Source organism: Carcharhinus amblyrhynchos, chromosome 20, assembly GCF_965287045.1.
Source record: "Carcharhinus amblyrhynchos chromosome 20, sCarAmb.v2.hapA, whole genome shotgun sequence".
Taxonomy (NCBI): domain Eukaryota; kingdom Metazoa; phylum Chordata; class Chondrichthyes; order Carcharhiniformes; family Carcharhinidae; genus Carcharhinus; species Carcharhinus amblyrhynchos.
In genome coordinates this window covers 13,228,421-13,251,731 of record NC_137343.1, presented here as the reverse complement: position 1 = coordinate 13,251,731, position 23,311 = coordinate 13,228,421, and the positions used below count along the sequence as shown (strand labels likewise).

Below are 23,311 nucleotides of genomic sequence, written 5' to 3'. Positions count from 1 at the left end.
TCCAGAGTTGAGAGACTGAGGTTGGAAGCTGTGGGGGAAGGCATCTGGAGGAAATGAGGTCAGTGAAAGTGTTGGAGATAATGGCTTAATGTTAAGTGGTGTGGTCATGGTCCGGGGGAGATAGATGAAGTATCTGAGAGTTGGCATTCAGCCTCTGCAAGGTAGAGGTCAGTACACCAAACGACAACAGCTCTCCACTTTGTCGGCAGATTTAATGACAAAGTCAGGATTGGACCTGAGGGAGCGAAGGGCGGAAAGTTGAAAGGAGAAAGGTTGGAATGGGTGAGGGGGGCAGAAAAATTGAGATGGCCAATGTCCCATCGACAATTCCCAGTGAAAAGATTGAGGAAAGGTAATTTTCCCAGTACGGGTTGTCCATTTGGAGGCAGAATGTTGGGGGCACGTGAAAGGATCTGTGGAATGGGGGGAGGACTCTTGCCCAAAGAAGTGGGCATGGAGACAAAGGCAACGGAAGAAGAGTTCAACAACTTGTTGAGCCTGGAATTTATTGAGGACGTAAGGGTACAAAGCTGAGTCGTTTGCTGAGGACAGCACGCTCAGCCTCAGAAAGGGGAAGGTCGGAGGTATGGTGAAGACACAGCAAAGGCTGGGGCATGAAGAGATGGAGTTCGAGGGATTGGGACTGATGGAGGACTTGGGATGGGCAGTGGAGTTGATAAGTTGTTGAAGCTTGCGTTCCTCTACATCTACAAGAAACAGGAAAAGTTTTTTGTTAAGATGTCACATGGTGCAGAGGATGAAATGAAACTGGGGACAGGGACAGCTTTGAAAGAGAGTAAGACGGTGTTGCTGGAGAGAGATGTCGAGTGCATGTGGCGGTGCATGGAACTGAGTGTGGCTTTCAGGATGCGGCAAGAACAGCAGTTCGAAGAATGTTGTATATCCTGGAGTTACCTGTAATCCTGGAGGTTACATGCGGGGTGGAATTTGCGATGAAATCCACATTGGGTAAGTTGGAGACAAAGACAGTCACTAAGGAATATTATAGAAATGCAAGTCTGTCTTTACATCTTTCTTTTTGATTTGTTCTTAGGCTGCAAAAAAAATCGGTTATCCAGTGATGATTAAAGCATCTGAAGGTGGTGGAGGAAAAGGGATTCGCAAAGTTGATAGTGCAGATGATTTTCCTAATCTCTTTAGACAAGTAAGGATATCTTGACACTAATTGTGTGCTACCGTTTCACCATAGCGTGATTTCCTATTTTGAAAGTATAACCACAATGTGCACATCCTACAACAATTGAAATAGACAGTAATGTTAATTTAAAAAGGCGCTTCACCCTGAAATGCAATGCTCTGACTGTGGTACGACTTTAATATTCGCGAAGTAGATGAGCTTGAATGGTTGGATTTGGATTTTATCATATTGGTATTGATCATGGGGATGTAATGGCCCAGTGATATTGTCGTTAGACTCTTAATCCAGAAACTCAGCTAACGTTTTGGGGACTTTGGTTTGAATCCTGCCACAGCAGATGGTGAAATTTGAATTCAGTAAAAAAAATCTGGAATTAAGAATCTACCATGAAACCATTGTCAATTATCGGAAAAATCCATCTGGTTCACTAATGCCCTTTAGGGAAGGAAATTTGCCTGGCCTACATATGAATCCAGAGCCATAGCAATGTAGGTGACTCTCAACTGCCCTCGGGCAACTATGGATGAGCAATAAATGTTGGCCAGCCAGCAACGCCCATGTCCTACCATTGAATAAAAAAAAAATGGTATTACTGCAATCCAAACCACTGGTGTTTTCATATTCAACTTGGAAGATTTTGTTCCGTTTCAGTGCAGTTGTTTGGAAATGCTGGAAGTAGGCTTATCAAAAATCTTTTATCATAACATCCTTTCAATGATTTCTATTTTTAATGTGATATTTTCTTTAATTTTCAAATTTTAGCGAAGGTTTATTATCACCTCCCCAGAGCACGAAGGATATTACCATCCTTTCCAAAAAGCTTTGAAGAACACCAAAGAACCTCTATCCCAAGTTTTGTCCATGCTATAATTTTCAAAATATCTCTTCATGGACACCTATTGGAAGTGGTGATCCATGTAAGGCTGTAATTCTTAGAGTGCCTAAAAATCTCCTCCAAATCAAGCATTCTTCTTGTGGAACCTCAGCACCCATTTTGATCCCAAGCTGAACTTCTGATACAACATCCTCTCCAACACCAAGATCGATATCTGTAATGTCTTTGCTTACTTCTTTAGGTTCAGACTGAGGTGCCTGGATCTCCAATTTTCGTCATGGAAATGGCCCAGCATGCCCGACACCTTGAGGTACAGATCCTGGCAGACCAATATGGAAATGCTATCTCATTGTTTGGACGTGACTGTTCCATTCAACGCAGGCACCAGAAGATTATTGAGGAAGCACCTGCTACTATAGCAACTCAGTCAGTGCTTGAGTATATGGAACAAGTGAGTATTATTTTGGGGCAGGGAGATGGTCTTTGTGCCCAAGCACCAGTTGGTTTACAATGGGAAATGTTTTGCAACAATGAGGATCATTGCCATTGGGTTAAACACCTTGCAACAGAGTCAAACGGGTCAGTGTACTGATGAGAGCAGGATAAGATTGTCAGTATGACAGTGTCACCAAATAATTTCTTGTACTTGAACATTGATCTGGATTTTGTGGTCCGTGGCAATGGAACTGATTGATTTGTTGCAGTTAGACTTGACCACGTGGTGATTAAAATCCAGTTCAGCCCTTTACAGAAGACCTGGGATGTGTGTGAACAGCACATGCAACTTATTGGGTAGAATTTTGCAATCCTTTTGGCAAAGTGCTAAGTTGGGTGGGAATAATGGAGAGTAGCCTGCTGCCTGTCCTGTGGCATTTCCTGCCGTGTGTTTAGACACTTTGTCAAAAACAAAAGTAATGGGGCAAGTCCCACAAAGCCATGCTGGCAACCCACTCCACCAGCAGCTTCGGCTCTTGAAAGATTGAGGTGCCCTTACAAAAATAATAAAGAAAACGAACATCCCACAGACAAAAAATCCCCCAGCACCAGCCCACGGAACCAGTGTCCCCTACAATGCCAGAGGGCAGTGTCAGGGTACTGCCCCGGTATGACTCCCCCTCCTCCACCACACTCCCCCACCGCTCCCTCCCCCCACTCACCCCACCCCACTCTCCGAGGACCGTACTTCCTGGGTGCCTCCGGCAGGTTCTGTTTGCCAGGGTATGACGGGGGAGGACCCCAACCTAAATTGACTGTCCAACTTCAGGGTCACGTCTGACATGGGTGTGTGATCAGATATAAGTGGGTTCTTGACTTTTAAAGTTGGGATCCCTGTTACACCTTTGGAGGTGGACCAAAACAATTGAGCAGGAACATTCCACCAGCATGAAAGCTGATTTGGGTCTCTCATTCAATTTTCTGTCCCCCTACCTCCCCCCCAACTCTCCACCTCCTTCCCTCCCTCCACTCTCCTCCCCTTCCCTCCTGAAAACAGAGTCCGAAAATCCTCCCCCATATCTCCATAACTGACTGACAAATTCTTAACATGGTGCCCCAAGTCTGAACCAAGAAGTTGATGTTGGAATAGTTAATTCGATGTCAAGTTAAAGTAAAATAAAATTTGTTTATTACTTGTAAGTAGGCTTACATTAACACTGCAATGAAGTTACTATGAAAATCCCCTAGTGGCCACACTCTGGCACCTGTTCAGGTGCACTGAGGGGCAGTTTAGCATGGCCAATGTACCCAACAGGTCTTTTGTACTGTGGGAGGAAACCAGAGCACCTGGAGGAAACCCATGCAGAGGGAGAGAACATGCAGACTCCACACAGACAGTGATCCAAGTGGGAATCAAACTCAGGTCCCTGGTGCTGTGAGGCAGCAGTACTAACCACTGTACCGCCCATTCATGTAGGAAACAAAATAAAGAAGGAAAAGGAGAAAGACTCGCACTTGTATCCCACATTTCATGGCCAGCAACACCTCAAAAATGCTTCATAGAAGATGGAGTACTTTTGGAAGTGTTCTCACTGTTGGATGGTAGGAAATGCAGTAGCCAATTTTAAATAGCAAACTTCCACATCAGCATTACCATAGTGACCAGGTAATCTGTGTTTATGATGTTGATTGAAGAATAAATCCAGGGGATAACTCCCTGTCTTCTTCAAAATAGAATGATGCTACCATTTGCATCCACCAGAGCAGACAGATGAGGTCTCAGTTTCATGTCCCATGCAAAAAAAAGATGGGCTTAGGATAGAAAGATTAAAAAAAGGCAAAAAGAAAAAGATAAAATGATGAACTGTTAATTTTAACACAAATTTCAGGCCATTAAAAATGAAGCTGTGAAACCAATTTAGGAAAACACATTTACAAACTTACCTCACTCCCAATTAGGCAGGTTTTTATTTTGTTCCTCAGAAGGCACTGCTTTGTATTATGCTCCAGTCAACTGATGTGGTTGTTTTAAAAAAAAGTGGCGACTGACCTTTAGTGAACTTATATGATTAATTTTAGCAATCTATTTAACCTGATCTGCCCCTCACACAGATTTCTTTCAGTAGGGTTACTTTGTAGTAATCAAAGATGTGTGATTTTTTTTTCCTCTTTCTCTATCCATGCTTAACCGAAGAATCCTTGCCTTACTCAAGGTAAACCCAAGATTGAACTGAGTTTGCGTGACACTATGGCGAGGAGGCAGTGGCACAGTGGAATTATCACTGGATTAGCAATCTAGAGACCCAGGATAATGCTCTGGGGACCTGGGTTTGAATCCTACCACAGCAGATGATGAAATTTGAATTCAATAAAAATCTGGTATTAAAAGTCTACTGATGACCATGAAACCATTGTTGATTGATGTAAAGACCCAGCTGATTCACCCATGTCCTTTAGGGAAGGAAATCTGCCGTCCTTACCTGGTCAGGCTTACATATAGCCCCAGACCCACAGCAATGCAATGCAGTTGTCTCTCAAAAATGCCCTCTAAAATGGGTAATAAATGGGGATATGCAATAAATGCTGGCCCAGCCAGCTATGCCCACATCCTGTAAAAAATAAGTGCGTGTACCAGAACTTTAATTTCTTAGTGATGAAAGTTTGATCCTATTTCTAAGCGACAGCCATAATTGCTCACAGAACATGACTTTTTCAATGGTTGTAAACCAAGATTCAAAGATACTGCTACAGCTCTAGAAAAGGATGATGTTCTTGAGGGTCCAAAAACACAGTCTATCTGGTTAGAAAAAAAGAACTATTAAGTGGCTTGTATTATACTTTAGGCCACTAAGCAGTTAGTGTGAGATAGAGGAAATGCACAGACAAATGACACAAAGAGTTTTGGAGTACTGCAGTGGTAAGGGGGTTGGTGGGGACATTCAGTTATTCTGATAGAGATTGGATACATAACAATGTATATAATCTTGCTATTTTGCAGTGTGCTGTGCGAATTGCCAAAATGGTTGCTTATGTTAGTGCTGGCACTGTAGAATATCTCTACAGCCCAGATGGCAGCTTCTACTTCCTGGAACTCAATCCTCGCCTGCAGGTTGAACATCCCTGCACTGAGATGGTTGCAGATGTCAACTTGCCTGCTGCCCAGTTACAGGTAAAACACATTTTATGCTGGGGTTTGACTCTACGCTTGTGTTCATTCTGTATATGTTTGTGTTGAATTATTTTAAAGTTTTGCTACTGAGCCTAAACTTATTTCAAGTGTTGCTAAAATATCTGCATGCAACAGCTTTACAAACTTTTAATATATGGTCACAAATTTTCTAAATCTAATATTGTAAAATAGGGCAGAATTCACCAATCTCGATCGTTCCTGCCCCAATGCCAGCAATAATGGAGAATTTGGCACTCAGCTTAAAACTCCATTCACTGAAGCAGCACTGCAGAATCCCAGCCGTGGACAAGGTTGGAGGATTCTAGCACACATTTCCATGGGAAAATCCAACACTTTCATTTTATACACAATTACTTTTGTACCTACATTGTGAAAAATTCTTCCATGTCAGATATAGTGAAGGCAAATGAAAAAGCAAAACACAGTTTGTTCTTCGTTCATCAATGTTCCTTCATTCAACTCTGAAGAACAATCTCCTACTGTAAAAAGAAGGAAATCTTGAACAAAAACTTGCATTTTTATGATATCTTTAATGTAATGAAACCTCCCAAGGCCGTTCTCAGGATCATTATAAAACAAATTGTGACACCAGCCCGCATGAAATGTTAGGGCAAATCGCCAAAATCCTGGTCAAAGTGGTAGGTTTTGAGTCTGTTAAAGGAGGAGAATGAGATAGGGAAGGAATTATAAAGTTTAGGGCCTAGACAGCTGATAGCATGGCCAACAATGGCGGAGCAATTCAAATCAGGGAAACTCAACAGGGCAGAATGAAATGAGTGCAGACTGGAGTAGCACAGTGGTACAGTGGTTAGCACTGCTGTCTCATAGTACTAGGCATCCAGGTAACTGTCTGTGTGGAGTTTGCATATTCTCCCTGTGTCTTTGTGGGTTTCCTTCGGGTGCTCTGGGTTCCTCCCACACTCCAAAGATGTACAGGTTAGGTGGAATGGCCATGCTAAATTGCACCTTAATACTAGGGGGATTAGCAGAGTACATACACATGGTTAAGGGGACAGGGCATGGCAGGGATTGTTGATGGTGCAGGCTTGATAGGCTGAATGGCTGAAAGAATTCTATAATCTTGGAGAGATGTGGAGCTAGAGGGGATTACAGCAATTGGTAAAGGTGGGGGTGTAAGGCTATGGATGGATTTGAAAACAAGGATGAGATTTTAAAAATTGAGGTGTTACTTAACTGGAAGCCGTTATAGGTCATCAAACACAAGAATAATGTGTGAATGAGATTTGGTGTAAGTTAGGACATGAGTTTTGGTTGATATCAAGTTTACAGAGGATGGAATGTGGGATGCTGACACTAGCCAAGTCTGGAATTAGCAAAGAGATGAGGGATGCAGCAGCAAATGCACTGGGGCAATGTGACAGAGATGGAAACAGGCAGTCTTAGTGATTTCACAGATCAGTGGTTGAAAAATCATCATGTGGTCAGAAATGATACTGAGTGCGCAAATAATCTGGTTCAGCCTCGAACAGTGCTACCAACTGAAACTTGGCTGTTTCCCAATTACTTAGATCTCCATGATCTGTCTGACTGAAATTTAGAACTATTTGTTGAACGAAGGACAAAATTGCATTGTGGTTTAATAGGAAATGGGTTGGGATTGCCCAATTTACAACAGGCAAGTGACCCTCAATTTGAACATGCATCTTGGAAAGATGGTGAAGTTTCACCATTTTATCCTTTCCTAAATCTAGCTTACTGCCATCTAAATAATCATGTTTGAAAAGACACTGGCAATGCAGAAGTAATTAGAATACCAAGTCAGTTTGAGATTAGGTGCAGTTTTGGATTGCTGAGATCTCCTTTGTTGCCTGTACAGATTGCCATGGGAATCCCCTTGCACCGGATTAAAGATATCAGAGTTCTATATGGTGAATGTCCGTGGGCTGACTCACTAATCAACTTTGAGGAACCAACGAATGTTCCGAGGCCAAGAGGTCACGTTATTGCTGCCAGGATCACAAGCGAAAACCCTGATGAGGTACAGCTCAGACCTAGCCTTAACAAGTGTGAGTTCTTTATCCATAAACATAATTAAGTTGTTTTATTTCCCCCAAGTTATCTGTATTTTTCTTTCTGAATCCTTTACGTTTCTGTCTTTTTTGTTCATTTGTGGGACATCGGTGTCACTGGCTGGCTATTTATTGTCCATCCCTAGTTGCCCTTGAGAAGGTGGTGGTGAGCTGCCTTCTTGAAATGCCGCAGTCCATGGGTTGACCCACAGTGCCTTTAGGGAGACAATTCCAGGATTTTGGCCCAGCCACTGTGAAGAAGTGGTAATACATTGCCAAGTCAGGGTGGTTTGGAGGGGAACTTGCAGGTGGTGGTGTTCCCATGTATCTGCTGTCCTTGTCCTTCTGGATGGAAGTGGTCATGAGTTTGGAAGGTGCTGTCTAAGGATCTTTGGTGAATTTCTGCAATGCATCTTGTAGATCGTACATACTGCTACTACTGAGCATCACTGGTGGAGGGAATGGATGTTTGTGGATATGGTGCCAATCGTGTGGGCTGCTTTGTCCTGGATGGTGTTGGGCTTCTTGAGTGTTTTTGGAGCTGCACCAATCCATTCAAGTGGGGAGTATCCCATCACACTCCTGATTTGTGCCTTGTAGCTGGTGGACATTTAACACATTCTTAGACTTGATGGTAAAAGAAAAGAGAAAATGAACAAGGAGGTACAATATGAATATTGATGAAAATGCCATTTGACCCATGTTGGTGTGTCCATCAAGAATTTTTAAAAACCCTTGCACTTCACCTAATTCCTAACACATTATGTTATCTAACAGTATCTTAAGTTCATTTTTGGGTTTCATTTGCACTACCATACCTGGAAGAGCGTTTCGAGCTTTGATTATTGAGCATAAAAAATTCTCCTTGACTTCAATTCCAAATTGCCCATGCACTGTTTAGCTTGTACCAGCTTGCTCCAATGGTTTCGTTTAACTTGAAGGCGTGTTTCAGAACATTGTCCTAATTTATTTCCCTCTGTTCTCTCACCCAGGGATTTAAGCCCAGCTCCGGAACAGTCCAGGAATTGAACTTCCGCAGTAACAAAAATGTCTGGGGATACTTCAGTGTTGCAGCTGCTGGCGGCTTGCATGAGTTTGCTGATTCCCAGTTTGGCCACTGCTTCTCCTGGGGAGAAAACCGTGAGGAGGCTATCTCGTTAGTACCAATTAGCATCTTCCTGTTTTGTTACATTGAGAGCATGCGCAAGGATTTAAAAAAAAATTTATTTATTAGTTACAAGTAGGCTTTCATTAACCCTGCAATGATGTTACTGTGAAAATTCCCTAGTCGCCACACACTGGCGTCTGTTTGGAGGGAGGATTTAGTATGGCCAATGCACCTAACCAGCAGGTCTTTTGGACTGCGGGGGGAAACCACTGCACCTGGAGGAAACCCATGCAGACATGGGGAGAATGGGCAAACCCCACACATTCAGTGATCCAAGCCGGGAATCAAACCTGGGTTCCTGGCACTGTGAGGTAGCAGTACTAACCACTGTGCCACCATACCGCCCATGTTTCTTGTAAGGAATGTGCGTAAATTGTTGAAATCCACAGGCTATTCCCACAACTGATTGAAATAATTTCCAAATGCTGCAATTATTAGTGAAAAAAACCAAGACTGGGAATAAATTTTATATTCGACACTGAAGCAGGTTAGTTGTCTGCTTTAGTGAAATCTGCCTCCTCAGTTATCTACGGGTGTGCCACATTACACAGTCCACTAAAACCAGCTACCTTATATCTGATATCTCGGTGTGAAAGGAAAGCTAAATGCAACTTGCTGTTTGTGGTTATTTTCTACGTCTGTTATCGGTATACCATGAGCATTGGGAGATTCAGTTATTCACCCTATTTTCATTATCCATGGGATAGGAAGATGCGGACTTAATTTCAACAAATAATCATCATTTTTCATTCTTTCATGGGCTTGAGTGTCTCTGACTGGGCCAGTATTTATTACCCATCGCTAACTTCCCTTGAACTGAGTGGCTTGCTAGGCCATTTCATGGAATCATAGAATCCCTACAGTGCAAAAGGAGGCCAGGCGGCTCATCGGGTCTGCACCAACCACAATCCCACCCAGTCCCTGTTCCCATAACCCCACATATTTACACTGCTAATCCTCCGACATGAGGGTCAATTTAACATGGCCAATCAACCTAACCTGTACTGTGGCTAATGGAATGTTAGACTGTGGGAGGAAACTGGAGCACCTGGAGGAAACCCATGCAGACACTGGGAGAACGTGTAAACTCCACACCAACAGTGACCCAAGGCTGAAATTGAATTTGGGTCCCTGGCGCTGTGAGGCAGTAATGTTAACCACTGTGCCACCGCAGAAGGGACTTTTTAAAAGAGTCAACTGCATTGCTGGGGGTCTGGAGTCACATGTAGACCAGACTGGGTACGGACGGCAGATTTTTTTCCCTAAGGGACATCTGTGAACCAGATATGTTTTTATGATATGCTTGGCATTCAACATCTCAACTTGGTTGGCTGGGTTTCCCAAGCATCAATCATCCAGCAGTTTCACCGAGGCAAGATTGGATGCAGCAGCTAGATGGTTTTACTGCCTCGATCCAGATGTCTGCTTGAGAAGCTTCTACACCCTCAGTATACCCCAGGCTCCCAATGACCTTTCCCTTCGGGCCCCTTCTTCCACCCTGAAACCACGCCTGCACCCCCCCTCCCCCACAAAAGCATTTGGATAGTGGTGAGATTAAGTCAATGTTATTGCAATGAGGTTGGGATCATGCATCTTGCACAACATGATAGGTGCAGAATTCTGTGAGACATTTTGAATAATCATAAGACTGTCAGCAACAATGTGTTAACAAAGAACACAGTTTGAGTTGGAATCCCTGTGTATTGCATTTAGGCTAACATGCAGATGCAGCAAGCCATGAGGAAGGCTAATGGAATGTTAGCCTTTATTGCAAGAGGATTTGAGTAAGGTCTTGCTTCAATTATATGGAAGCTGGGTCAGACCACACGTGGAGTATTTTGTGCAGTTTTCATCCCTTTACCTCAGAAAGAATTTTATTGAGGGAGTGCAACAAAGGTTCACCTGAGATGGTGCGACTGTCTTATGAAGACAGATTGAGCAAACTTGGCGTCTATTCTCTATAGTTTTGAAGAATGAGATATGATCTCATTGAAACCTGCAAAATACTTCAAAGGATTAGACAGGGTAGATGAAGGCAAGATGTTTCCCTTGGTTGGAGAGTCTAGAACCAGTGACTACAATTTCTAAATAAGCAAGATACCATTTAGAATCGGGATTAGGCGAGTTTTTTTTGAACAATGGGTTGTGAATCTTTGGAATTTTCTATCTCAGAGGGCTGTGGGAGCTCAGTTGTGTGTGTTTAAAAATTGATAGATTTCTGATTAACACCATAAAGGACTATGGGGATAGTGGTAGTAAAAGACATTATGTGTCCGATCAGCCATGATCATATTAATTGGCGGAGCAGGTTTGATGGGCTGAATGGCCCACTCCTGTTTCTATGAAGTGGTGGCATTGAAAGTAGCTATGGTCATACAATGGAGTTCACCAATGTACAATTGGAGATAAGGAAAGAAAATAATAATAATGAATAGGATAAAAGAGACAAATGGAAATTGGTTTTGTGAAAGTTAAGCTCTGGATTCAGACAATTCCAAGCCTTTGACGTAAGATCCTATTATTGGCAGATAAAGGAACTTCACCCCATTAATAGAGGCTGGATTTCCCAAAGAATGAAAGGATAGTGTGCCAGTTCACTACATCCCTTTTATTAGAACCCCAATCTCATCAATAACATGAAAATCTAATGAGAGAATATTCATGGGACAAGGAAAATAGCGACCTAAAGCAACTAGAACTGACCACTGAGTTGGGAATTCAGAAGGATTTTAAAGAAGTGATGTTATTGGGTTTTGACTGTCGTGTCTCTTTTAGGAATATGGTTCTAGCACTGAAGGAACTCTCAATCCGAGGTGACTTTAGGACAACTGTTGAGTACTTGATCAAACTGCTGGAAACAGAGAGTTTCCAGAACAACACGATTGACACCAGCTGGCTCGACCACCTCATCGCAGATAAAGTGCAGGTAATGAGATTGATTGTGGGTGTGAGTGAGAAAGTGAAATTTGTACAAGTTAAATAAGACTTGGTTTCCATTATGTTCTTATTTCATTTGTTCTTAGAATTTGTCCATTTGTCCATTTGTCATTTGTCCATTAGAATTTCATTAGGCTTTGGAGAGGGTACAGAAAAGATTTACTAGGATGTTGCTTGGTATGGAGGGCATTAGCTATGAGGAGAGGTTGGAGAAACTTGGTTTGTTCTCACTGGAACGATGGAGATTGAGGGGCGACCTGATAGAACTCCTCAAGATTGAGGTGTGTGGACAGAGTCAGATGCTTTTCCCCAGGGTGGAAGAGTCAATTACTGGGGGGCATAGGTTTAAGGTGGGAGGGGCAAGGTTTAATGGAGATACACGAGGCAGGTTTTTTACACAGAGGGTGGTGGTTGCCTGGAACTCGCTGCTGGGAAAGGTATTGGAAGCAGATACAATAGTGAGTTTTAAGGGGCTTCTGAACAAATACATGAACAGGATGGGAATAGAGGGACATGGTTCCTGGAAGGATCAGGACTTTTAGTTCAGCCGGGCAGCACAGTTGATGCAGGCTTTGAGGGCCAAAGGGCCTGTTCCTGTGCTGCAATTTTCTTTGTTCTAATAAATATTGTACTCTTAAGGCCAGTTCATGCTAATTCATAAAAGGAAAATGGAAGATTTGCATTTTTGCAGTATATATATAACTCCAGGAGTTGGCTGAAAAAACAGTGCTTTATTGCACAAAATAAAGTAAAGCAAATTCACAAGCCTGTGGTGTGCACAACAGGTCCCAACCAGGACAATGGAATAATGGACCCACTCAGGGGCCTGCTTTATACAGGGCTCAGTATGTGAGCTTCACCTGGTGAGTTAATTACCAATTCTCAGGGAGCTCATATTCAATAAGTCTGACAGGGAGGTCAATCAGTGATTCCCCATACAGGTTCTGGGACTCTACGTAAGTCCCAACAACAGTTCTGCAGACCCTTCTTGGTGTCTGCCTTATAAAGAGCCCTGGGATCGAGTTCCACCTGGACAGGCCACTGCCCATTCTCAAGTGAAACTCATACTCAACGAGCCCCACAGGGAGACATTTCCCTCACGGGAGTTGTTACAACTCTGTAGTGAACAGCTTCTGATATGCTTGGTGTTACCACTAAGCACTAGAAGTGGATGTGTGTTGTGTTGCTGAGCAATGATACCCTGCAAGTGGAAACATCTACTCTCAGATGCAAGACAAAAGCTGTGTGCTGTGAAAAATAGTTTACCAAAGAGATAATGTATGTTATTTCTCTCCCTCTAGGCAGAGAGGCCAGATACGATGCTTGGTGTGGTATGTGGTGCTTTACATGTGGCAGATTCAGCTTTTCAAACCAGCATGACAAACTTCCTGCATTCTCTTGAAAGGCAAGTTGTTGATGGGGTTTGGTGAGGTGAGAAGTTTGTGTATGCAACAGAGCTAAATGGATGGGTCACTGGAAGTTGCTGTACAGTAACCTGGAAATATCATGTAATTTAGTTCAGTGTAGTAACACCCTGGGAAAGAAATACTCAACTGAACATGTCCTGTGAGCATTGGTGATAATTCTAAAGGATGAGATGCACTGGAGTAAAAACAAATCCAATAACCTCAGCTGAAGTTTGCTATTTGTTTCAACTGTTTACTTTCAATTAACTATCTTTCTATTGGCAGGCAATCTGTGGAAATGTCTTTATTTTCACACAAAACTATCTAATAGCATTTATGTTGCTCACCTGAGCCATTTGTGGACTTTTTTACAATTGTATTGCTTAATGTGGCTGTGTATGTTGTGAGAACCATGCTGTCTAATTCTTGTTGGAAGACAGAAAGGGTGTTTAACTTGGGAATCTGAACATTCTTCCGACTGCAGCATAACTGTGTTACTCGGGCTTTCACCTCCGAATCAGAAGGTTATGACTTCAAGTGTCACTCCAGAACTTGTACCAAAGAAAGGAACCAGAAGCTACAATTATGGCTTTCAGTAAATAAAAGTTGACAAATTGAATAAAAGACATTTTTCTCCAATTACCCCAAAGCCCTCACCTATTCACTCACGAGGAGGTGATGATGCCTGTTGCCACGTGGCTGGTGAAGAACACTTAGTGAGATGTGCAATTGGTTGGTGTTGCACTGGTTAGTGACTTGGGTGGACAGAAATGCAGCTGTGCCACAAACTTGCTAAAGGGAGGCAAACCTGCTTCTTAACCTTGACGCTATCACTTGGTACTTGGTCTCAGATTGGCACAGTATTATGAAAATAAAAGACTGCACATGCTGAAAACCTGAAATGAAAACAGAAGAAGCTGGATAAACTCATATTGACTTGAAACAATAACTCAGTTTCTCTTTCCATAGATGCCGCCAGACATGCTGAGTTTATCCAGCATCCTCTATTTTTATTTATGACACAGTAATACCTAGGCATGAATTACCTGCACATCCTCCCCATCTGAAATGGTGTATTGTGTGGAGTGAAACAATGAAAGGAAAAAGTGTTTGATCCCTGTTGCGTTCTAGGTTAACTGATATTAGCGACTCTGAAAACACAGAGAGTAATAAACCTGCCTTGAGTCCTCAATTCTCCACCTGTGTCAAGGCGCTTCAACTATGTTGAGAGTGGATCAATATTTGGATCTGTACTTGCTGAAGATGAGATTCTTTGAAGCTCTGCCTTTATCTGGCCGTTCTAGGAAGGAAGAAATGAGGCAGTAGAAATCTATTATAAATAGCATGTTGCTATAATTTAAAGCACAGGGGTGGCATAATGTCTCAGTGGTTAGCACTGCTGCCTCACAACACCAGGGACCTGAGTTCAATTCCAGCCTCGGTCACTGAGTGAGTTTGCATGTTCTTCTCATATCTGTGTGTGTTTCCTCTGGCTGCTCTGGTTTCCCTCACAGTCCAAAGATGTGCATGTTAGGTGGATTGGTTATACTAAATTGCCCCTTAGCGTCAGAGGAATTAGCGGGGGTTATGGGGATAGGTCCTGGGTGAGACTGTTGTCAGTGCAGACTTGATGGGCTGAATGACCTCCTCCTGCACTATAGGGATTCTATAATTCTATGTAACCATTTTTCCTTCCCTCATCTACAGAGGTCAGGTTCTCCCAGCAAGCAGCCTGTTAAACACAGTGGATGTGCAGCTTATTTATGAAGAAACAAAATATTCCTTACAGGTAGGCGAGCTAGTGCAAGTTTTTTCCCACTGTTTGATTTCCTTTCATTGTTATCCCTTTACTGAGCTTGCAGATATAATTGTTTTTGATTTCATCACTGAATAACTGTGATTACTCAGTTAAGAAATCAAAAACAAATACATCGGAAGGATGTGATTGCACTAGGCGGGGTGCAGAGGAGATTCACCAAGATGCTACTTGGGATGGGACATTTAAGTTCTGAAGAGTGGTTGGGTAGACTTGGATTGTTTTTGTTGGAGCAGAAAAGATTGAGGGGCGAACTGATCGAGGTGCACAAAATTATGACATACATGGACAGAGTGGGTAGGAAGCAGCTGTTCCCCCTAGTTGAAGGATCAGTCACAAGGGGACATAGGTTCAAGGAGAGGGGCAGGAGGTTTAGAGGGGATGTGAGGAAAAACTTTTTAACCCAGAAGGTGGTGACGGTCTGGAATGCGCTGCCTCAGAGGGTGGTAGAGGTGGATTGCCTCACATCCTTTAAAAAGTATCTGGATGAGTACTTGGCATGTCATAGCATTCAATGCTGTGGACCAAGTGTTGGTAAATGGGAGGTCAGGTGTTTCTCACGTGCTGATGCAGACTCGATAGGCTGAAGGGCCTCTCCTGAACAGTATGATTTCATGATTGGATTAATTACTGAGCCCAACTACAGGAGAGAGCTGAATTAGCGGCTGTTTTAATTAAACATTTTCACGTCTCAAAATTTTCCTATATTCTCTGTTCTGAAGCCCAGGCAGTTGTTTTTTTCACGTGGCCCCTGGTGTTCAATGGGAACTGAGCTACAAGTGTGGAAACAAACATGGTGCATGATCTTTGTAAACAAAAAAGAGACTTCACCCTTCAATCTTAGGATGTGTTTGAAGGCAGCTCCTCAAAGTGAGCAGTTTGCAAACATTACTAAAATAATTCAGTCTATTTTACTGTACCTGGTTGCTATTCAATTTTAGACGTGATAATAGGTGGACAACTACCAAGACAATTATTGCCTTTAATTGTAACTAAGCTTTCGTGTTTACCATAGTGTTGGTAGTCAGTCACTAAGTTTGAAACAATTTTATTTGTTACCGCATGAATTTCATTTCTCTTACTTTCAAATCCAATGTACAGGTTGCCCGTCAATCACTGACCCTTTATGTTGTTATTATGAACAATTCACACATTGAGATCGATGTTCACCGGCTAAATGATGGAGGTCTGCTATTGTCCTATGATGGCAACAGTTACACGACATACATGAAAGAGGAGATAGACAAGTAAGAAATTCCCTGCCATTCTGCAAGAATTGTCATATTGTTTGAAGTTTCTTGTTCCTGTTTAATTAAACAATTTTCACTGACAGGTATCTGATCACTATTGGTAACAAGACTTGTACGTTTGAGAAGGAGAAAGATCCCACTGTGTTGAGGTCTCCCTCTGCTGGCAAACTTCTACAGTACCTCGTTGAAGATGGGGACCATGTCTTTGCAAGACAGTGCTATGCAGAAATTGAGGTGCATAGGCTTTGTTGCAATGTAGAAGATTTACGATTTAAGTCCATATTAGAGTACTTTTGGATGTTGACCCTTCAGTGCCTGACTTGCCAACTATATGTACGGTCCACTCCTATCCTCACCTGATGGTCCATATATGTACACTTTCAGCTGAGAGTGCTAAACAATAATAAGCACTAACTCCAGCGAATCTTACCCTTCCCTGATTCAAGTCAAACAAGTGTGTGCCCTGGTTGGTGTGTGCTAATCCAGTAATGATAAGGTATTGAACATGGTTGGTTTAGTTAGATTGATTGGCCATCCTAAGTTAACCTTAGTTTCAGGGGGATTAGCAGGGAAAATAGGAGGGGCTGTGGGAATGGGACCTGGATGGGAAAGTGGTTGGTGCAGACTTGATGGGGGCTATGATGATTATTTGTATCACTGAAATATTAAGGGTCATGTAACACAGACTGAAGCCCACTCCCCTGTATCACTTTTTAATCTTAGGTAAATCCAACACCACTTCCAACATTTTGTAAATGCTCCAATGTTTTTGTACAATCCTTACTTGCAAATTTTTGCTCGAGGAGATTCTTATGAGACTGTCAGTTTAAAGTGTTTGAAGTAATTTGTAACTAACTAGCAGCTTTGAGGTTGTTAAGATTTTGTCACTTATTGGCAAGATGTGTGTGTGTGTGTGTGTGTGTCAGTGTCAATGTGAGTGTCAGTGTGTGTGCGTCAGTGTTAGTGTGTGTCACTGTTACTGTGTCTGTGTGTCAGTGTGTGTGTGTGGATCTGTCAGTGTGTGTGTGTCATTGTGTGTGTGTGTGTGTGTGTGTGTGTGTGTGTGTGTGTGTGTGTGTGTGTGTGTGTGTGTGTGTGTGTGTATGTAGTGCATCAGCACAAAAGTCATGTAGTCTCATGAAATCCAGCTTGTCTTGCCTCCACACAGGTGATGAAGATAGTGATGGCTTTAACTGTTGAGGAGTCAGGGTGTGTGCATTATGTAAAGAGATCAGGTGCCTGTCTGGAGCAAGGCTGTGAAATCGCTAAAATGGAATTAGATGATCCCACAAAGCTTCATACAGTAAGTTCTTTTCCATCTTTATTCCATTATTTTTAAACACAGATATTTCCCAACTGTTTGCTGGGAGCTGACGCTGATTGGCCTGCCATCATTTTTGGAAGGTTCAGTTGGATTACCTAACTGTATTGTCATCTAAGTGGGAAGAAGGGCTTTGTTTGGTTGGTTAACTGGAATGGGGTGGGAGTGTCATGTGGGGAAAAGTTGTTGTCATTCAAAACATTTTTACAGTGCTAAATTAAAAGCTTGTATTTTATTTGACTAAACCTTGTCAAATCTTCTACCACAAGTGACTGTGCCAATTTAGTCAACCTTTTCCTTACCTGTTTCCCTTCCCTTACCATTTTGCCATTTCTTGTCTTCTTTCCTTACCCTTACTCTGGTAACGTCATTGATGGGAAGGACTCAGTGTTGTTGCGCAACAAAATTGGATAGGCTTGGAATGAGCCCCAGCAATAAACACATCAAAGCTCCCACATTTCTAACTAAAAATTGGTTTAAAAGTGTTGACAAGTGCATCATTGCCCTTCTGGATCTCATTCTGTAGGTCCAGCTGCACACAGAAGGCTTTGCGCCACAGCAGTCGCTGACCATTATTGGCGAGAAACTCCATCAGGTCTTTCACAGTGTACTAGAGAACCTAGTCAATGTGATGAATGGTTACTGCTTGCCTGAACCCTACTTCAGCAGTAAGGTAAGTGGTAGAGCTCAAATTTGCAAGGTTTATTACTGTTCGTTAATATAAACAAACTACACAAATTGGAAGGATTGGACCATAAGTTGTTTTCCCTGTAGTGTTTTGCAGGTACATATAACTATTAAATAAAGCCTGAAGTGTAGGATTGCCTTGATCCCTAGGTTGTGTTGAACTGTGCCAAACTGGTACTTGTCTCGCCTGTTTGGATTTATCTTTTCCCCTATGTACCCCCCACCAAAGGTTTGTGCATGATTTTTCCATAATCATATGTGATGCGGACAATCAAAACACAAAGAGGGAGGAAAAATTGAACTGTGTCACTTACCTGCCTTGGGGCATCAATATCAGCTTCAAGAACAATGTAGTTTGATAGCAACTGGGATTCACTGGTTTAAAAAAAAACTGCAGGACTTTTACACTTTGCATATTTTATTATTGATCCCATTCTTGGTTATGCCCTTTGAATTTCCTTCCTAAACCCAGTCACCTTTACATTTAAATCTCTACCTTTTACAACCTTGTGCTTTTAAGAAATGTATGTTTATCATGTTTCTGGTAAGGGGTATGTTTGAAGCTCAGCTGTGTTTTCTGTGGTGCCAATTTGTCCGGGCAGCGGGCGGCTCAAATGTTGAGAATGCAGGATAATGACTGATTTTAGCCAGGGATGTGTTTGTTTAAACAAAAGTAATACATTTTTGTTTCCTTAGGTTTCCCTTGGGGTTTCAGAGTAGCGTTTTGATTAGGTTGCTTGACAGAGTCATTTGATTAATGGAAGACTCTAAGCTTTTTAAAAATCAAAAGTAGTAACTCATGGACTGTTTAAGAGAGGTGGCTCTCTCTCTGGGAAGGTCTCTCTCTTTCCAGGGGTGTTCAAAAAATTCCAGGACTGTAAACAAGTACAAGCATATCAGCCTGTGATTTTTGCTAACTAATTTTGAAGTTGGGGGGCTGGGGAGGTGAGGGGGAGGGTTTGAGTCTGTAAGAGGAATATTGCTTGAATTAAGACTAATCGAGCTAGCTTAGCAATTAAGAATTGCATCCTGTCATGTTTAAGTATTGTCCAAATGTAAATTATTAAGCTTATATAGCTGTTATAGTTAAACCGCTAAATAAAGTTTGTTTTGATAAAAGCTCCCTCATCTGTCAAATGAGTCACACCTAGAGTGACGCACCTTATCCTCATACTAATGCCCAAATAGAAAAATTGCTGAGGTCTAGTCTGACTTCATAACATACCTTGGGATTTCTGATTGGTACCCTAACACTTGTGAATCATTGGAAAACGATTGGAAAATGGCTAATGTTACGCCGCTGTTTAAGATTGGAAAATGGCTAATGTTACGCCGCTGTTTAAGATTGGAAAATGGCTAATGTTATGCCGCTGTTTAAAAAGGGTAGCTGGCAAAAGGCAGGGAATTATAGGCCGGTTAGTTTAACGTCCATTGTAGGAAAAATGCTTGAATCCGTCATCAAAGAAGAAATAGCGAGGCATCTTGAGAAGAATTGTTTGATAGAGCAGACGCAGCACGGATTCGTTAAGGGGAAGTCGTGTCTGATGAATTTATTGGAATTCTATGAGGATGTGTCTAGTGCGGTGGATGGAGGGGAACCGGTGGATGTGGTGTTTCTCGATTTTCAGAAGGCGATTGATAAGGTGCCGCACAAAAGGTTGTTACAGAAGGTCAGGGGACATGGAGTTGGGGGTAAGGTGTTAGCGTGGATAGAGGATTGGTTGTCAAATAAGAGGCAGAGAGTAGGTGTCAATGGGTGCTATTCGGATTGGCGGTTGGTGACTAGTGGAGTGCCCCAGGGATCGGTGCTGGGGCCTCAGCTTTTTACCATTTATATAGATGATCTGGAGGAGGGAACTGAGTGTAGGGTGTCGAAATTTGCTGATGACACAAAGATAAGTGGAAAAGCAAATTGTGCGGAGGGTGTAGAAAGTCTGCAGAGGGATCTAGATAGGCTGAGCGAGTGGGCGAGGACCTGGCAGATGGAATACAATGTTGGCAAGTGTGAGGTTATCCACTTTGGCAGGAATAATAGTAGGAGGGACTACTACTTAAAGGGCGAAAAGCTGCAGCATGCTACGGTGCAGAGGGACCTGGAGGTCCTTGTGCATGAGTCGCAAAAACCCAGCCTACAGGTGCAGCAGGTGATCAGGAAGGCTAATGGGATGCTGGCCTTCATAGCAAGGGGGATTGAATATATAAGTAGGGAGGTCTTGCTGCAACTGTACAGGGCACTGGTGAGGCCGCAGCTGGAGTGCTGTGTGCAGTTTTGGTCGCTGCACTTGCACAAGGATATTTTGGCCTTGGAGGGAGTGCAGAGGAGGTTCACTAGGCTGATACCAGAGTTGAGGGGGTTGAACTATGAAGAGAGGCTGAATAGACTGGGCTTGTTGGAGTTTAGAAGGATGAGGGGGGATCTTATTGAGACGTATAAGATGATGAAGGGGATGGATTGGGGAGAGGTGGAGAGATTCTTCCCGCTCAGAAAGGACAGCAGGACTAGAGGGCACAGCCCTCTAGATAAGGGGGAAGCAGTTTAGAACGGAGTTGAGGAGGAACTTCTTCACTCAAAGGGTGGTGAATCTCTGGAATTCTCTGCCCGTTGAAGTGGTGCAGGCTACCTCGCTAAATATATTTAAGATGCGGGTAGATAGATTTTTGGTAGGCAAGGGGATTAAGGGTTATGAGGAGAAAGCAGGAAAGTGGAACTGAGCCACTTCAGATCAGCCATGACCTTATTGAATGGCGGGGCAGGCTCGAGGAGCTAGATGGCCTACTCCTGCTCCTATTTCTTATGTTCTTATTGTCTTCCTTCCTTCCTCTCATTAATTATATGGCTTGGCATCCGCTCCTTTATTTTCATTTGTGCAGCGCTTTCGCATGTTCCTTTATATTGAAGAGAATAGCTGGTGACCATTTGAAAATAAGCTCATTCCTCATCCAATTTAATCTTGTACTAAAGTATCGTCAATATAGTTTAAATGTCTGATTTCCTGACTCTGACATCTTCTATTGATTTCAAGGGATGCTGGTGCTAACTTGTTTCTTTCAATTTCCCTCTGCCTTGTCCACTATAGGTTAAAAAGTGGATCACAAAGCTAATGACGACTCTCAGGGACCCTTCGCTGCCCCTTCTTGAGTTGCAAGATATTATGACTAACGTTTCAGGCAGAATCCCTGCGACTGTGGAGAGAGCCATTCGGAAAGTGATAGCCCAGTATGCGAGTAATATTACTTCTGTGCTCAGTCAGTTCCCCAGCCAGCAGGTAAGTCAGGTGCAGCATGCTGGATGAGTTGGGTGCTGAATGAATTATGTGCCCATGGGAAATCTTACTCATATTGGCAGAGGAAGATCTGCTAAATCACAGCAGGTATCACACTAGCGTATTTTAAATTAAAATATTCAAAGCCATTTTCAGAGATTAAGAAACCTTTGAAGATATAGTGGATTGACCCATATGCCCCCTCCACAGAGACCTTTTCTCTCTCAGAGGGATCAGCTGGAATCCACTTCCTAGATGTTTTTAGTAACAAACTGTGATTAAACACAGCACATTGCAGAATAATCTCGCTAAATATATTTAAGACGCGGGTAGATAGGTTTTTGGTAGGCAAGGGGATTAAGGGTTATGGGGAGAAAGCGGGAAAGTGGAACTGAGCCACTTCAGATCAGCCATGATCTTATTGAATGGCGGGCCAGGCTCAAGGGGCTAGATGGCCTACTCCTGCTCCTATTTCTTATGTTCTTATGTTCTAAATGGCAAATGTAACCAGAAGTGAGTCCATGGATTTTTCATTAACCCACCCAGATGCTAGTTACACTGTGAGTCAACTAATCTCATTAAAACTCTGCCTCTCTCTCACAAGGGTTTCCAGTCTTCACCATTGAGGATCTCAGCTTGAAATTATTTCCAAAAGTTGCTCCAACTTGGATAGCTTCAGTGACAGCCCACCTCGTGGAGTTTCAGTCTCAGTTTCCGAGATTACATTCCCCTAGATTTCTGCGAACACTTAAGCATCAACTTAAAAGTACAATGTCAGATCTTTGACCATGCCAAGGGGAACACCACTGCTCTAAAAGGGGTACCTCTGTCCCAGTGGCCCACAGCAGAGAGTCAGTAAACTTTGGTTACTTCTTGGATCTTTGGGTTTCTTTCTAACTGCAGCCCTTTCCATGCCTTTTAATTTAACTGGAATCTCTTTCTGTACCTGTTTTTGTCACTTACCTCTGGGACATTTCCTGGCTGACAGACTGACTGACTCAAATTGACCATTCAAGATGTACAGCTCACTGACCCTTGAAATGATCTGGTGACCTATCAAAACACTCCAAGAAGGTTCGGCCTTGCTACAAGGCAGGAGCAAATGTAATAAGAATTGGAACATCCTGTACTTCAAATGTTACAGTCTCCACAGACTTAACTTAGATAATGCACAATGAATGGATTCCATAACAATATAATAAAAGATTTTTTCATTGTTGATATATAACTTTGCAAAGACTGTGCGATGGTCACTTCTACCAATGTTCTGTGAGACAGAGCTACATATTATAGAATGATGAAGTCAAGATCAAGTAGGTTACTTCCCAGTCTAGCAGTCATGCCCATTAGAATTGTCTCCAAATGATGCTCAACATGAGAGAGTACTGATTTGTCAGTTGAAGTAAAGATGTTGGGTGATGGTCATTGGGAATTTTCCTTCACTTTGTTTGATTGAAGCTATGAAAGCATGCAGTTAATGTTGAGAACTCCAACTCTATTACTCCCCCCCACTCCTACATCTGGTCACTGTATGCTTCTGGTCAGACAGGTATACTGAGGCCTGATAACACATAAGATTTTGCAATTCTAGAAGCAACTCTGTGCATCTGACTAGCTGTTGCTTAACGATTTGGTGTGACATCTCTTCTGACTTGGGCTGGATGTTAGTGAGGGGAATGTTGCAGGGTCACCTGGGCCTTATTTTCTCATCCTAATGGGATTTGTGGATTGTTGCTGATAGGACCTGAGAGGATTCTCCTCTTGTTGGATTTTATAATGTTGTTTACAAACTGGTAGGCTTGTGGTAGAGGCTG

At 42.6% G+C, this 23,311-nt stretch overlaps 1 protein-coding gene across 6 annotated transcripts in view; it reads left to right on the top strand.

Moving 5' to 3' along the window:
- Positions 1-23,311, top strand: part of acacb (acetyl-CoA carboxylase beta) — a 118,503-nt gene that overhangs the window by 23,303 nt on the left and 71,889 nt on the right. For 5 of the 6 annotated variants that reach the window (XR_013889040.1, XM_080208093.1, XM_080208092.1 and 2 more), the window contains 13 exons: positions 1,055-1,165; positions 2,236-2,445; positions 5,428-5,598; positions 7,457-7,618; positions 8,642-8,805; positions 11,593-11,743; positions 13,056-13,159; positions 14,868-14,949; positions 16,078-16,223; positions 16,310-16,460; positions 17,395-17,529; positions 18,074-18,220; positions 21,312-21,500. Coding sequence is in view for 5 of the 6 variants with exons in the window: in XM_080208093.1 (XP_080064219.1) it covers positions 1,055-1,165; positions 2,236-2,445; positions 5,428-5,598; positions 7,457-7,618; positions 8,642-8,805; positions 11,593-11,743; positions 13,056-13,159; positions 14,868-14,949; positions 16,078-16,223; positions 16,310-16,460; positions 17,395-17,529; positions 18,074-18,220; positions 21,312-21,500 (1,923 nt within the window). In the remaining variant the exon portion in view is untranslated. The remainder of the gene's footprint in view (positions 1-1,054; positions 1,166-2,235; positions 2,446-5,427; positions 5,599-7,456; positions 7,619-8,641; positions 8,806-11,592; positions 11,744-13,055; positions 13,160-14,867; positions 14,950-16,077; positions 16,224-16,309; positions 16,461-17,394; positions 17,530-18,073; positions 18,221-21,311; positions 21,501-23,311) is intronic. The other variant, XM_080208094.1, reaches the window with a different exon arrangement.